This window comes from Emys orbicularis, chromosome 15 (genome assembly GCF_028017835.1).
Source record: "Emys orbicularis isolate rEmyOrb1 chromosome 15, rEmyOrb1.hap1, whole genome shotgun sequence".
In the NCBI taxonomy this organism is placed as follows: domain Eukaryota; kingdom Metazoa; phylum Chordata; order Testudines; family Emydidae; genus Emys; species Emys orbicularis.
Genome location: NC_088697.1, coordinates 20,546,633 through 20,563,728, shown reverse-complemented (window position 1 = coordinate 20,563,728; position 17,096 = coordinate 20,546,633). Strand labels below are relative to the sequence as shown.

At 46.2% G+C, this 17,096-nt stretch overlaps 1 protein-coding gene across 5 annotated transcripts in view; it reads left to right on the top strand.

The window, feature by feature from the left end:
* Positions 1-17,096, top strand: part of ETS1 (ETS proto-oncogene 1, transcription factor) — a 105,300-nt gene that overhangs the window by 22,253 nt on the left and 65,951 nt on the right. For 3 of the 5 annotated variants that reach the window (XM_065417028.1, XM_065417026.1, XM_065417025.1), the window contains exon 1: positions 16,026-16,270. The exons of the other annotated variants lie outside the window; for them this stretch is intronic. In XM_065417028.1, the coding sequence (XP_065273100.1) occupies positions 16,189-16,270 (82 nt within the window). In that variant the 5' untranslated portion in view covers positions 16,026-16,188. Of the gene's footprint in view, positions 1-16,025; positions 16,271-17,096 lie in introns of those variants that run through there. 5 annotated transcript variants of the gene reach the window in all.

The window sequence follows — 17,096 nt, the reverse complement described above, 5'->3', positions numbered from 1 at the left end:
TAATCCTGTGCCTTGCTAACCTCCACATCCTCTGGGATGTGGAGGTTAGCAAATGGTCATGAACAAATCAGTGGTTTCAGTCTATCTGCCTTCATGGATATGTCTACACAGGGATAAAAAACCCGTGGCTGGCCTGGGACAGTTGACTTGGGCTCTGGGGCTAAAAAATTGCTGTGTAGACATTCGGGCGTGGGCTGGAGCCTGACCTCTGGGACCCAGGGAAGTTCCTAGAGCTCAGACTCCAGATTGAGCCCAAACATCTACACAGTGATTTTTAGCCCTGCAGCCCACGCCCTGCAAGCATGAGGCCATACCACAGGGCTTTTATCACCATGTAGACATACCCCATATAAAAACCCACTCAACCATCACTATTAGCAGAGGCTTCCTTTTAGCTCAAAAATAGATGTATATTACATTGACCCTCCCTTGGGCTTAAAATGTTTTGTGCACTTGAACCCACAAAATAGTTGTGAGGTTTGTGAAATCTGAATTTCATCCCTACCCTTCATCATGAGTCCATGTGACATTAGCTTCTTGGCTATTGGAATCATAAATGCTGGCCAAATTCAGCTCTTGGAGGCATGGGCAACTCCCACTGACTTCAGTGCAAATTGTACATGAGGACAGAAGCTATCCTTTAAAATATAAGGGCCAAATCCTGGCCCCACTTAAGTCACTTGCAAATCTCCCATTGACTTCAAGGGCCTGCATCTGACTCTAGTGCAGCATGAAAGTATTAACGGCCCAAATGTGCTCAGTGGGAACTTTGCCATTGACTGCAACTGCAGCAGGATAAAGAACAAGAGTTCAATAAAGCTCTTCATGGAAATATACATGCAGACACAACAGACAGTGAATAACCAACAATATGTCATCCTAGAAAACATCTCAAGTGATGACAATGGATGGTTATTAGAGTATTTGCATGGAAAGGGAAGACTGGGCAAAATATGTCTCTCAACTAGCGATGGGCAAGCTGGTTTTGGTAAATAAGAACTAACCCAAACCTTCCCCCCCGAGATCATATATAACTATTTTTCACCAATCAAAAATGTTGAGATAACTCCTTCCCTTCCTTCTTATTCTTCATTGTCATGGTGGTCTCTGCATCACCACAATTCAAACAGGATCGAAGGCATTCATGGTGGTGGGCAAGGTGTAAGGATCGAAGTAGAAGAGAATAGAAAAAAAGTGAGGATATGCCTTGAGGGAGGCTGTTCAGATGGGATTTCTGACCTGGCCAGTGCCAGAAATCTTACGAAAGGATCTCACGTTGTGAGATTTCAACCCAGTTTTCCAGGCCCATGAGGTCGGGATAATTGTAGATGCTAGAGATGGAAAAGGTCAACCCATGCCAGTTGCAATGCAGTGTGATGTTATTAACGTGAATGACAACACAGGAAGTAGGGCAAAGGAGAGTCTGGCCCCAAATGTTTAATGCTTTATGCTAACTAGATGCAAAGTAAGAAGGAAAAATTTGAATATGTCAGGAGAAATTTTGGATCAGCCTCCCAGAGAATTGGTGAAAGTCTCACCACTTGGGACTTTTAACTCAGACTGGATGAGGCAAATTTTTCCTTCTTCTTCATTTGCCCTGTACCATGTGTTGTCATTTTATATTAGTAATAACACCTAGCTCTACTCCAGTGCTTTCAGCTCTGATTAGCATTTTGCAAAGGAGGTCGGTATCATTAGCCATGTTCTACAGAAGGGGAAAGTGAGGCACGGGGCAGTGACTTGTCCAAGGTTATGCATCAGGTCAGTGGGTGAGCCAGCGAGTGAAAAAGACTACTAAATCCGAATGGTTACAGTTTACACCCTCTCTGCACTGGTTTAAATGACTAAACAAGGTGCAATGCAACAGGGAATACAACCCCCAGGCTCTTATCAGAGTGAGGCCCGAGGCTGCCAATATCCATAAGGCTGCTCAAAAATTATCTGTCAAAACTGTTTTTTGATGGAAAACTTGGGGCTTCGATTCCAACAAATTTTTTCACAGAGTGTCTGCTTTCTATGGAAAATTCCAGTGTTTTGTCAATAAACTGAATGCCCAAAACCAAACATGTTTCGGCCGAAAACCAAATGTTTCGGTTTTTGATATTGCCATAAAAAGTAGGAGTTTTCCACGGAAAATGCCAACAAAACCAAAAAAGAATGAATTTTTTCTCTATTTTTTTTGCGGAAACAAAACCCTGTCTTCCCACCAGCTCTAAAATTCCAGGAACGGATCCGAATTGCTCCACAGTACAGGACTATCTGAATCCAGGGTTCTGAACTAGTGATTATCTAGACCAAGCCTGCACGGGGGAACTCTGCACCAGATTAAAGAGAGTGACCCACGCATGGAAAGAATTGACCTCCTATCTCAGATCAGACAGCATTTGAAAGGATCTTTCTTTCATGCATGCAATTTGTGTGTCTCCACACCAGTATTTGTGGATCACATTCATTCCATATTTTCTAGCCTGGGAAACCTACTCCAGTGGTTCTCAACCTTTCCAGATGACTGTACCCCTTTCAGGAGTCTGGTTTGTCTTGCATACCCCCAAGTTTCACCTCACTTAAAAACTACTAGATTTAGTTGGGGATTGGTCCTGCTCTGAGCAGGGGGTTGGACTAGATGACCTCCTGAGGTCCCTTCCAACCCTGATATTCTATCATTCTATGATACTTGCTTCCAAAATCAGACATAAAAATACAAAAGTGTTCTAGCACCCTACTACTGAAAAATTGCTGACTTTCGCATTTTTACCATATACTTATAAAATAAATCAATTGGAATATAAATATTGTACTTACATTTCAGTGTATAGTATATAGAGCAGTATAAACAAGTCATCGTCTGTATGGAATTTCAGTTTGTGCTGGCTTTGCTAGTGCTTTTTATGTAGCTTGTTGTAAAACTAGGCAACCATCTAAATGTACTCCCTAGAGGACACCCACCCCTGGTTGAGAACCGCTGACTTATCCTTTCATTTGGGCTAAAACGTCCAGGTGAGAATGAATTTGCACAATGCCTTGAAAATGTCATTTCACTTCATTTCAAGTCAGCTCATCTCCCTCCAAATTTTGTAGCCGCTGAGAATAGAAGGAACCTTCTGAAATCCTCTTCTGCCCTCTCATAGTTCATTAGCCACCAGTTTATGGTGACATCAGACAATTCCAGCTGTGCTTTCCGCTCCACGCCCACCTGAAACAAGATGGTTTTATCAAGGCTTTCCCACATTTGCCAAGAGGAATTCAGCATCCCACTCCCCATCTCTGCCACTCCTCACTTCATTAGCTTTCTAGATGTTTATAAATGGAAGAGATAATATTTTTAGTTTCCAGTTTGAGTTTCCAGGGCAGCCACTTTCTAAAGCACTTAGGAAGTTTAGAGAAGAGGAGGTTATATAAACGGCTTTTCCTCCTGGGCTCTTATTAATCAAGTGGCTAAGGGAGCTGTTCCCATAGCTCTCAAGAGAAAGGACACTGGCTGGGTGAGAGGGGGCCCTGGTTAATGTGTTGCACCTTTCTGCTCTCTCCTTCTTGATCCATTTCTTGAGATGAATTAGGGAGGAACTCAAGCTGCAAAGTTCAGACCTGGATCTGTGCTTTTCAACCCACCACAATTCAGGGGTTCTTAGATCAGAGAAGCTCTGTCTACTGGTTACCATAGAGGACTGGGTATCAGAAGAAGGAGGTGCTACTCTCTAGCTCTGCTATTGGCTTTGGGCAAGTCACTTAACCACTTGCAATGAAAAATTTGGACGAGTGAAAACCTCCCAGTAATTTGACCTAAAACGTTTGCATTTGGCAGAGGGTACAGTAAGTATGATTTGAAGAGCAATGTGCATTGTGACAAGTTATTCTTTGTGCTTTTACTACAAAATCCCACATATATATATGTGCAAGCACATGCAGACTCATTATTATTATTTTTTCTGGCAAGCTGCAAAGCATCTCTAAACCTCCTCAGCACTTTCCCACCCATGCTCCAGCAGCAACGGCTGTCAAGAACGGGCCATGAGCAATAAGGGAGATGTGTGGGTTTTGAAAACAGGAGCTAACTTCATGTCAAGTTCCCACCAGAACAGAAACAAAGCTCTGTCTCCTCCCCCATCTCCTTCCTCTCACTTTCTCTCCAGGACAAGAGTTGGGATCTGGGATCTTACTGCTTCACTTGTGTGGAAAGAGGTTTGATGACACTAGCAGCTCCAGCTGTTCCAGGGCTGGAACTGGAGGTCCACAGGAAATCAGCTCATTAGTCTGCAGACCCTCCTCCTGGTTGTCCAGCCATACACTGTTGGTGTGAAAATAACTATTTCAATGGCCAAGGATGGAAAATAATGATTTAATTGGGGCAAGGGGGATGCACTCCACTAATGCTGACTACAGACTTGGCAGAAAGCAACCGTATTTCTCCTTGGTCTGGGGAGCATGTGTGATATGGTAGGGGGAGGTGTTGGACATCTGGAGCGATTTAGCAGTGTTATGCTCTTTTGTTTGCTGGGCTTTAGCTCATGTGTAAACGCAAATTCCCCCAAAGAAGCGGAAGGCGATGGATGGAGAAAGTGAAACTCGCCCCTTATTCTGAGCAGGAACACATTGTGTTTGGCCGCTCTGCTTCTGCGTGACCCATTCTAGTGATTCTGAATTGAAGTTGAGTCGAGACAGCGTGCTGGACTTGCTGAGCCGATGGGCTCGACTTTTCTGGCAGCTCCTGTGTTCCTACCATGCGGAGAAAGATCATCTGAACTTTCCTGACAGGCCAAAAATGTTTCAAGATGGATTTGGGGTGAAGGTTCAGGTCAGTTCTTATTTTATCCAGACCAGGTTGGCCTCTCTATATGAGAGACATATTTTGCCCTCTTGCCCTTGATGCCAAAACACTAATGAGTCTTTATCTATATTATATTGTACTCAGGTTATGGATCCAATCCTTTTGCGGTCACGGTCAATGGCAAACCCATGTGAGAAGGATCAGGTTTCTATCTACTCATGCTACTATAATTTTGGGGCTACTCTATTCCTAGGAAGAACATAGAATGTTTGCAAGGTATACATAGATATTAAACACATCCTCTTTTTGGGGAACTATATCCAACATTTATAGGAGGGGATTTATGCAATATAAACCTATGTAGAGGAATAAATATAGTTTTGGGAATCAGGAAGTCCTGAGTTCTAATCCCAGTTCTGCCACAGATTTACCTTGGCCAAGTCATTTAACCTCTCTGCTTCAGTTTGCTTGTCCATCAAAAAGGGATAGGAATATTAACCCACCTGAGAAGGGCTTGTGAAGATTAATCAATAAATGTTCAGTGCGTTGAAAGATTTTGGATAGGTTCTTCAGTCTAGAGAACAAAGTGGCTGGAAACTAAAGCTAGTTAAATTCAGATTTGAAATAAGGCGCAGGGTATTTTTTTTTTTAAGTGATGGTAATTAACCATTGGATAAACTTACCAAGGGATGTGATGGAGAATCTACCACATGGCGTCTTTATGTCACAACTGGGTATCTTCTGAAAGATACACTCTAGGCTTGACCAGCAACTGGATGTAGGAATTGCTGGGTGAAATTCCCTGGCCTGTGCTATGCAGGAGGTCAGACTAGATAATTACAATGATCTATGACTGTATGAATACAAAGGGTCTGATTTGCAGAAGCGCTGAGTGTCTCCAACTCCAGTTGGAGCCACTGAGCGGCAGGCATGCATGTTGTTGTTATTACTAGCTAGCCATGATGGGGGCTGGGGGTGGGCAGACAGATAGGGACGTGAAATGATCTTGTACTCCTAAAACCTCTGTATCCTGTGAGCTCCATTCTACTGATTTAAACATTTCAAAAACTGAAGTAACTGGTGGTGATGGTGATAACAGATAAATAAGGGTGAGGATCTTTCCACTGGGGTTGGAGAGCCCTGCAGACCAGCTGTCTCCTTCCCATTTGTACCGGCCAGGCTTCTGGGCTGAGAGAAGCTAATCAGGAGACCCTCATGGGGAGAGAGGCGTGTTATTTAATTAGCCTTACAATGGACTGACTTGGAGACACGTGGTAGCTCTAAGAGAGGGAGATAGATGTCCTTTTAGCTGGGCTAATTGTTAGGAAATAGCGGGGTCTTTGTTCAGGCCTAGCATGCGGCCTGTGATCTCTCAGAGCCCAGGGGCTGCCCCGCTTATAATTTTAGACAGATCTATTCAGGCTTGCTCTGTAGCGCAAGGCAGAACAAGAGCGGCATTGTTGTGCGGCCAGGATTGCCGTCCAAAACACCCACCCTGAAAAATGCAAACACGTGTAGAGCGGAGTATTTTCTTGGCCATTTATTCTCTATAAGGCAGGGCTGCCAAGCAGAGACAATTGGGAGGGGTGAGATTTCCAATGTGGAGAGCGCTGAGCAAGACTTTTTTTTGTTAAATGCACACAGACAAAATCCTTTATTGTGAGAGTGAGGAACTCATTAGAAACAGCCCCCGAATAAGCATCTCCTTTCTGAAGGAGCAGATCTGGCAGAGGATAGATTAGGACTTTACTGGGACTGGGCCCACTCAAAACGCCAGCCGCAAACTAGCCAAGGGCCTGATCCTGCAACTCCATAGATAGGCAGCTGGTGTGCCGGAAACACAGCTTGTTACACTAATCATAATCCTTAACTTGAGCTTCCTCCATCTGTGTGTTGCGTCCACCTGTTGTGTCTCATCAGATGTTTGATTGACATCTCTCTGTGGCAGGGACTGTCTTTCCATACTATGTGTGTACAGCCCCTGGCACAGTGGGGCCCTGTTTCCTGATTGGGGCCTCCTGCTGCTACTCCGATAGGAAAGATGACTAACCATAATTCTCCCTCTAGTGAGTCTTTCCATTAAAGCCAGTGTAAAGGTTCTCTCTCAATCTAAGTAATTACACAGCCCCCACCACTTCAGGAGCTCAGCGCTTCCCAGGTACTTATGGATTGATTTTTACAACACCCCTGCAAAGCAGGAAAGTATTATTATTATAGTAAAGATTGAGAACTGGGACACACACAATGATCTGCACAAGGTCACAGAGGATGTATCTGACACCACTAGGAACTGATCTTGCAACAGCTGAGTGGGGGCTGGGCTGTTTTCCCATCCTCTGAGAATATTCAGGGTTTTGAAAAATGTTTTCATCTGGAATCGGGATGAAAAGTCAAACTCTCAAAATTTTCAGGGACCAGCAAACTGGAAAAAAAATATCAGTTCAGGTCAATTGAAATGTTTCATTCCGATTGCCACCTTTTTTCTTTGTAACTTTTCTTAGTGTTAATTACGTTAAATTTCAAAATGAAAAGTTGTTTTGAAATGACCCTTGCCTCTCCCCTCCCCTCCCACCGAAACGTTTTGTTTCAAAAATGTGGACACTTTTTTCAACTTTTTTTTTCAAATTGGGAAATTCATTGAAACTGACCCATTCCCGTGACCTGAAAAAGAGCTCTGTGGACCCCAAAACTTGTCTCTCTCATCAACCAAAGTTGTCCATGATAAGATATTCCCTCACCAGCCTTGTCTCTCCCATTCCCTTGAACTGTTTTGGTTTCAGTGAATCAGCATTTTTCAATGAAAATACACATTGTCAGAAAATTCCTCAGTAGCTCTGCTCCTGAGCCCCTGACTGGTGCCTTCCCCACATGGCCATCCTTAGGGTGTTGAGGGATGTGTTCATTTCCTGAACCACTCATGTTCATTTTGCTCATATGGCTGAAGCATTCAACACACGCGCAATTATATCTGTTTGATGGCTGCAGTTTCTTAGGCTGAGTATTGTATTAGGCTGAGCTTTGGGCTTGGACTGTCTGACTGCCAGTGCCCTCATGGAAACAAATTGCGGTTCTCCTGTGATCCCTCTTGGAGTGAAGTTGTTAAATAACCATGACGAAGCAGAGAAATATGCATTCCAAATAGCTGTTTGCTGTGTGGAAAATGTCCCCCTGGTTTGTCAGAGTAGTAGTAGCATGTGATTCCATTGCACATTTGGGAACAAAAATCCCAATTTCTCTGTGGGAGAGGATAACAGAGCAGATTAAATCTACAATCTGGGGTGAAGGGAGAGGCTGGGCAATGTATAGAGATGAACTCAGAATAAGAATCAGAATTTCCCCGAAGTCCAAGTGGGGTCAGACCTGGCGTTCCAGTCTAGACTCGTTTCTAGCAATACAGCGTGTGTTCTCTATTCGTTCACTGCCAGAGACCTATGGAATGCCAAAATCAAAGTCACAAGCATAAATAAGTTCTCTGGGTCTCAGCCTGGCCCCATTTGTTCATATTACAAAGCTACTGAGCTTGTTGACGTACTTCACAAACATTTGATGCTCTTGGCTCCAAAGAAGCCCAGGGCTGGACTAGCAGGGATGCTGCATATTGGCCCTGAGTGTGTGGGTGACCCTGAGAATGGAATAATGGCAAGTCAGGTTGGAGGTGCGTTGGCATGTGGTGAGGAAGGCAAGGTGCTTGTTGTGTTTGGAGTAATTGTGAAGAGTCTAGAGCTAAGTAACGAAAAAGCCGGGATACTTTTATTAGGAGTTCAATGCAACTGCCTGAGCAGGTGAGTTGGAACAGTCTGTGAGCAGCCAGTACTTCAGGGTGGGTTACAAAGATTTCCACCCACACAGCTCTCCAAGCAGAGTAATGAATGAGTGCCAACGTGCCCCACTAATGAACTTCAACAGGAAGCGTTACCTTGCCAGGACACCGACTGGCTACTCATGGTGAAACCAAAGCCAAGAGTCTCTTTCCAATTATTCCGTTTCAGTACACTCCAGAGGATCAAAGTTGTTACCCACCGATAGCTGTGTGGAGATCTGTATGAACTGAAGTGGTGGCCAGTGTATAGCTGGGGGCGTTTCACAGCCGACACCAGGATGGTACCTTTGTGAGCCATCTCAGCTAAGAAGCTAATGAGTGGATGAGTAGTGGAGGCTGTCTGTCAGAGACAGTTCCCCCATATGGGTGACTGGGCAACAAAATTCAATGTTCATAAATGCAAAGTAATGCACATTGGAAAACATAATCCTAACTATACATATAAAATGATGGGGTCTAAATTAGCTGTTACCACTCAAGAAAGAGATTTTGGAGTCATTGTGGATAGTTCTCTGAACATATCCACTCAATGTGCAGTGGCAGTCAAAAAAGCGAACAGAATGTTGGGAATCATTAAGAAAGGGATAGATAATAAGACAGAAAATATCATATTGCCTCTATATAAATCCATGGTACGCCCACATCTTTAATATTGCATGCAGACGTGGTTGCCCCATCTCAAAAAAGATATATTAGAATTCAGAAAAGGGAAACAAAAATGATTAGGGGTATGGAATGGCTGCCATACAAGGAGAGATTAATAAGATTGGGAAAGAGCTTGGAAAAGAGACAACTAAGGGGGGATATGATAGAGGTCTATAAAATCATGACTGGTGTGGAGAAAGTAAATAAGTAAGTGTTATTTACTCCTTCTCATAACACAAGAACTAGGGGGCACCAAATGAAATTAATAGGCAGCAGGTTTTAAAAAAAAACCAAAAGGAAGTATTTCTTCACACAACACACAGTCAACCTGTGGAATTCCTTGCCAGAGGATGTTGTGAAGGCCAAGACTATAACAGGGTTTAAAAAAGAACTAGATAAGTTCATGGAGGATAGATCCATCAATGGCTATTTGCCAGGATGGGCAGGGATGGTGTCCCTAGTCTCTGTTTGCCAGAAGCTGGGAATGGGCGGCAGGGGATGGATCATTTGATGATTACCTGTTCTGTTCATTCCCTCTGGAGCACCTGTCATTGGCCACTGTCGGAAGACAGGATACTGGGCTAGATGGACCTTTGCTCTGACCCAGTATGACCGTTCTTATGTTCTTAGATCTGCACTGAGGGACAATTAGGGAAAGCTTGGGTGATAACTGTCATCCAGATCTTGGTTCACTGGGGATCTCCGGAGCTCAAGTGTATGAGTCTTTCTAGGTTCTTATGGTAAGAAGCAAGTTGCTTACATCCTCTGTGAATCACGGACCCGTAACACACAGCAATAGTGGGTCCTGGGAGTCGCGGACCAGAGCAGTGTGAATGCTGGAGAAGCCCCCATTTATGTGCCATGTTAGCTGAAATTGGGGACCAAACTAGGGACTTCAAAACGTAAGTCTCTGCAGCTCAAGCTGTGGGCCCCGTAACAGACTGCAGTTCCCTGCGGATCAGGGGGGACACACAGCATATGCTGACTAATGGGTTAGACTTACCATGCTGCTTCCTGTCTGTAAAGAAAAGACTTGGGTCACCAGGCTGCCAATCCAGCCCCGTTTACCAGCATAAACCAACCGTCTCTAATGCTTCCCAGCTATTCCGGTGCGTGAAAGAATTTCTCATATCATTTTAAATTCCGGGAAAGGTATCTCCCTGAGGAACACACATGGCAGCCACTTACTTTTTCCTCTCATTGCCTTTCACCAGCTCCACACCCAGCAACCTCCTCCCTTGGTTTTTTCCTTTCTTGAGGAGGTGACCGCTGTGCTTTCCGTCAGTGACCCTCTTGCAATAAATCCTTTCATGTCTCTGTTTCCCCTTGGAATCACATGCCATTTGTTCCCTTTGCTCCTGATTTTTGTCTGATGCCCTCTGGATATTGTTTACTTGACAGGTCATCAAACCGAGGCCCTGGCCACTTGCAGCCATTAAGAAAATCTCATTGCAATTTTGGGCCGGGCTTCAATTTGGCTAATTACATTCTGCTATAAATATCCCCCTGCGGTTTTAATTGGCTACGGTAGTCTTAATTTCCTGTCCTTAACTGCTGCGTGGTGGTGTTGTGCGCTGTTAAAACAGCTGCTGCGTTTCACCCCAGACTTGACTGCATCTCAGGGGTTGAGGGGAGGGAGTGGAAGTGATTCCTTTATGCAGTCAGTAGGACATCATTTTGAGAATGTGCTCTCTCCTCAGCAATAAGAGAAGGAAAATTTGGAGGAGGGGAGAAGAGGGGGGCATTACAGCTGCATAAAATCTGGAAGTTCGCAGAATGGCTACTTTCATACTGCAGTTTGGCTCTGCCAAATTGAAAGGGCCAGAACCAGAAAGACATGCTGGGAAGAGCAGTATTGCTAACCCCAAGTCACGAATGAGGCCCCAATCTGTGACACCTTTCACCAACACTAAATTCCTTTATTGTTGTTGTTGTAAAAAAAAAAAAACAAAACAAAGGCCTCACTGGGAACAAGGGGACTTTGTCTGCCCTTTCTTTGTTCCAAAGGACTGAGAAACAACCGGGTTCCATTGTAGAAGGAGGGCAAATGGTTATCTCTGAACAACAGCAGAATTTTTTTAACATATCAGTGAGAAGAGGGCCCATTCTCAACATCTCAGCTGCGAGATCATGTCCTCCACTGTAGGAGAGAAGCTTAATGGTGATGAACATTCAGTAACGAGAGAGCATGGAAAGAAAGGGGAATCGTGAATGTTCAAGAGGAAAGATTGCAAACAGGAATTGGTCTGGCAAGGGCTGAGGCTAACTTGAACGCAAATGGTCACATCCCAGCTGAAGAAACTACTCAGTGGACTTTTTCCATGCCTTCCCAAACACACACACAGCCCTTGAGTGTCTCAGCTGGAGTTCAAAGCCGAGGCTTTCATGTCTCAAGCTCTGAAATGAGCCCACATTAAGGCAGCAATGAGGCTGTTGCTGGTCTGAAAGAGAGAGGCTGCTCTACTAGGAATTTTCTAGCTGCAGCTTCCCAGATGTTCCCTTCTCTCCTGATCTTGTGGGTTCTCCTACCAATACTGTCTCCAGCTCTGGTTTTCCAGAATTTGTGGTTGGATTTTAGTGCTTCCTTTTCATCCCTGGAGCAGTGAAGTGGAACAGAAGTTTGGGGGAGCAAGAAGCTACTACGACCATGCTGTGACCTCATCTTGTTCGTTTGGCTGGGCCAGAACGTAGTGGGGAGTCCAAGAATCTGTGCGTATACCTAAATATACTTCCTAAGAAAAACCTCTTCATTGCATTTGACCAGAAGAGAAGATGCTCGCTTCAGGTGCTCGGGATCCCAGCCAGTCCATGGAATTTTATCACTTGAAGTAAGATTATTGCCCCGTGGGATTAGGTCTAGACTACAGAAGATGAGGGCTTTGGCCCCTCTGGCAGAGTTTTTTAATTCTCCTGCCTGTCATTATAGCACTCTGCATATCCCACTGGCTGACCCCTCCACGCTCCCTCCTAGGTACATTCGCATGGATGATGTTGACAGCCCATCCCCATCAGCCAGCCACTGGGACAAGACTCTGAGCATGTCTCGTCTTGTAGCATGTGTCATCTTCTGTTTCATTCTGAGGATTGTGGTTTGCTGCAGGGGGCTGGGGCTCAATGTGAACAGTCTGGATTATCGAACGCCGCTGAATGGTTGGGTCATTTTAATACTGTGGGGACCACAGGTGCACTTTGATGGCTTCATCATTACAGCCAAAAGTCTGCAGCCAGATATGTAATCGGTCTCCCCCCCCTCCCCCCCAACGCACCATTCCCCATAGCAAATTACAGCATGCATGTGTATATATGCTCACACATACATAGTCCTTGAGGTTACAGCATTCCTGGGAAACATAGGAAGGGAAAGATTATCGGCCTCTGTAAATTGCATCATGTTTCCCTTCCCAGGCCTGCACTGGAACAAGTCCGACAGAAGGGCAGCTGTTTCTTTTGCATCAGCTTTTGATTTTGAACTGGAAAGGTTCTGCTCTACCCTCCTTTCTTTGTTACTCATCTCCACTTTGTCTCTCTCCCTGTTTCCCAGTTATACCAAGAGAAGAGCAAAACTAAAATAAAAATCTACAAAGAGAGCAAAAGGGAAACACAAGCCCTCAGCTCAGCATCTCATTAACAGAGGAACAGGGTGAAATGAGAACCATGTAGTGCTATTGATCACGCTTTTTCAGGTTCAGATTTCCAGTTTTATTGCTGCATTAGATACAGAAGAAGAATGATTATCACTTGTGCACAGCTTTTCATATGCAGGTCTCAAAGCACTTTTCAAAAGTGGGTAGGAATTAGTATTCCTGTGGGGGAAACTGAGGCATGGAGTGGTTCAGGGACTGACTTTTTTGAGCTCAAGCAGTGAATCAGAGGCTGAGCTGGGAATAGAATCCAGCAGCCTGGTTCTCACTTGTGCTAGTGTTCCATTGCTAGAGTGGGGTAAAGGGGATTTAGGTGCCTAAAGATGGGCGCTTAGTAAGATTATGAAAAGCACTGAAGTGGATTTCGCGCCTGATGCTAGATCTGCAAATGGACTTGGGCGTGGCAATGCTGAGCCATAGTTCGGATGCGGTAGGTGTGCCATGGTATCAGGCCCCTCGATATGCCTAGTATGAGAATCCTGCCAAGGCTTTGGTGTGAAATAAGGTGCCAAACAGCTCAGTGGCATCCGAATGCAGGCAGTTTTGCCCATGCTCACAGGCGGAAGCTTAGGTGCCTACAGGACTTTACCAGCAGAAACTTAAGAACAATGGGAATTTAGGCACCTATGGGGTTGGGCAGCAGCTGAGTGGGGGTTTTGAGTGGTGCCTAAATCTTTTTGTGGTTCTAGCCTTTAAGTTTAATTGACTGTCAGTGGGAGTCAGGAGCCTATCTGCTTCTTTAGGCACCTAAACACATGGAAAATTTGGCCATTAGTGCGAATCAAGCCCCATGGCTCCTGACTCCCAACTCCGTATCCTTGTTATTCAACTCCACTGCCTCCTAAGCCACATGGCTCTTGCCTCTAGAAATATGCTCTAGGTCAGTGCTTCTCAAGCTATCTGATGTGGGGGACCGGCAATTTTTTTCCCAATGTGCTAGGGACCGGTGCCATATTATTATCCTATTCAACGCTCTTATGAGGAAACTCGCCGCGGACTGGCAGCCAATGGCTCGGTCCGCGGACCACCACTTTGAGAAGCACTGCTCTAGGTCAATGGTAAAACTACCACTAGGGACAACTAGAAATAGCCCTGAGCTACCAAGTTTGTATCTGCATCTAGACATAGGTAAGCTTTGGAGATGAGTCGAGTCTAGTCAGATTCTTATACCTGTTAGGAATCGGGATTTTGGTTCATCCCTTCCTAGGTAATAGAGCTAGCCATGCAATTTGGATCCAAACTGCCTCCCATTTCTGTGGTGTTCAGATCTGGAATGGAGAATTCAGCCCAGCTCTGAGTAAAAGGATCCAGTCTCTTTCAGCGTATAACGGAGACTGTTAGCTTTTGAGAGTGAGAACCACAATGGCAGGTTGCTAAGGACATTTGTTTTGGTCTTCTTTGCACTTATACCGGTAAATTGACATCTCTGACTCATAAGCTGTTTCTTGCTCTGCCGTTTGTGGTCTGAAGTTTTTGCTACCTATAAAACATATTTTATGTGAAAACCGAGATTCTTCTCTTCAGTTAATTTCACGACACACTGGCATGATATTGATCTCACATCTTTATAGCACCTTTCAAGCCCCTTTACAAACCAGTTGTGCAAACTAGAGCTGTACTGAATAACTTCCAACCATCCCAGGCATGCATGCCCCCACATGCGTGTGCACTTTCTCTCTCTCTCTCTCTCCCTTTCTCTCCCCTCCCCATGCACGCACACACACACACACACAAACTCCAGAATACACATACATTTCCACCCCCCACCCCACAATCCCATCAGCATGCATGCACTTCCCTGAGCATACATGCCACACACACAGCCAGTGAATGCAGCCACTTCTGGTGTGGCATGCATCAGGCTGTGTAACCGTGCACTGCAACTCTGACAGTTCAGGTGAGGGAGTGAACGGTACCATCTTCTTCTGAAACTGCAGAAGGAATGCAGTTGTCTTGGATTTGACAAGAAGTCATCTTGGATAATCAAAAGTGTCTCCATGGAGTAGCTTGCCATGACGAGTGGTGTTTTCTCATTGAGTCCTAGTCAAAGATTCCTAATGCTGTTTTTTATATAAACAAACATCTTTTTGTTCAGTTTTTAGCTGTGAACAGACGCTCTGGGTGACAGAAGGCTGTATGAAGGCATGTAGCCATGCCGTTATCTCCTAGTTGGGCCTGAGCCATAGCCCACTGAAATCAATGGAGAGTGTGTCCATTGACTTCAATGGGCTTTGGCTCAAACAGCTATGTGTATATCTGAGACCAAACTGTGGTATCATCCCCAGGTAGTCTTATCTGCTTATTTTTATCCATCCCTCCTTGAAAAGACCTATAGGATTTCATAGAGAATGCTAGGGATAGGATGGCTTAATTGCTCTATAGAATGGAGCTGCTTCTCTATTCAATTCTTCCTAGGTTTTCAGAGTAAGTTCTGTAGCATCTTATTGGGGAGCAGCCCGATTAAATTCTATAGGACTTTTTCCTGGGAAGTTCCTCTCCAACCCCACCCTAGAGAAGGGGCCTGGAACTTTCTCTCCAGCCAGCTCCTAGATGGGACTCGTTCCCCCCCCCCCCCCAGCACTATATGGATAGGGCATGGGACCTTCTCCCCATGCACCCTAATGGGAGAGGCATGGGACTTTCCCTCTCCTCGGACCCTATCTATGGGGCATGGGACTTTACCGGAACATGGGGCCTTCCCCCTAGCCGGACCCTCTAGTTGGGCAGGGAACTTCCCCTCCCCGCATCGGCTGGGTGGGGCAAGGCCCCTCTCCATTGTGGAGGGGCTGGTGCGCCCTGCCCTCTCCAAGGCGCCCGGAACCCTGCGCGCCTCTCTGGGCTTTTGAGGCCGGCTGGGCGGAGGAAGCCGGGTCCCTCCCCCGGCCGCTGTCACTGAAGCTGAGCCCGGCCCATCTCCCTCCCCTTCCCTGCAGCCTGGAGCTCCTCACCCCAACCGCTGCTCGCTGGGCTGGGGGTGAGGGGAGGGGGGGGGGCGCGACTCAGCTGCGGCGGCTGTGAGAAGATCCGCCCTAGAAGAATAAGAGCGAGGGAGTGCGGAAGGCAGCGAAAAGAGAGAGAGATACCGACCCCGTCGGGCCGAGGAGGAGGAGAAGGGCCAGGCTGAGCGTGGGACCGGGGAAGGAGGGAGGGGAGGAGAGACGCTCTCCCTTCTTCTCCAACTTTGCGCCAGGCAGGCAGGGGCGCACAGCACCCTTCCCAGTAGGGGGCCCCGGGAATCCAGGCACCAACCTCTCCTCCCCCCACCCCCTGGACACTGACTATTTTAAAATAAACCCGAGGGAAGCAGGGAGCGAACCATGAAGGCGGCGGTGGACCTGAAACCCACCCTGACCATCATCAAAACCGAGAAGGTGGATGTGGATTTCTTCCCTTCCCCGGGTAAGCTCGCCGGCGGCTGCCTCCCACCCCCACCGGAGCTAGGAGCGGGGGTGTCTGTGGAGAGGGAGGGGGGTAAGTTTCACGGCTGGATCCTTGCTCTTGGGGGCTCTGCGTGGGGGTAGATTAGTACATTTCACTGGTTCTGGTCTGTGCGCTCTGATCCTGGCTCGGGTTATTAAATTTCACTGCTGGAGCCTTAGGTCTGGGGTCTTGGCTTTTTGGGGGACACGGGGTTAATTTTACGACTGGATCCTTTGGGCACTGATTTGGGATCTTTGGTGCTTGGGATTCATTTCACTGCTGGATCTATGCCGGGAGATGTATCGCCTACATTGTGGGACCCCTGGTCCTGGGAAGGCGATCACAGAGGGAGACGTGTGTGGTGTAGCTGCTGTCGGTCTCTAGCTGAAGTTCATTAGGAGGGTTGGTTGCGGGTCTGTTCCATTGCGGCCCCTTAGGTTCTGTTTGACCAGGATCTAAGATTCTTGTCCCCTGGGATTCATGAGAATCTTTTCCCTCGGTGCAGTTTATTTTTGCAGCTGTTCTTTTAGGAGGTGGGAGATGGGGGTAAAATATTTGCCTTGCGAGTTTTGCAAAATGTGTGGGCTGAAATTGTAACCACCCTCCACTCCCCCCCCCAAACTTTTATTGTAACGGGATCTGCTGCGGGCGACCTCTTCCCTTTCCCCTCCCTCCCTCATAACTCCCTGTATACACGCCTGAGGAATCGAGACACGCATTTAGGGAAGATGGGGATAAAGCAAAATGCTCTGATCTCGGATCAGTTGTAAGACTGTTTTATTGCCTACACGAATGCTTCTCTCAC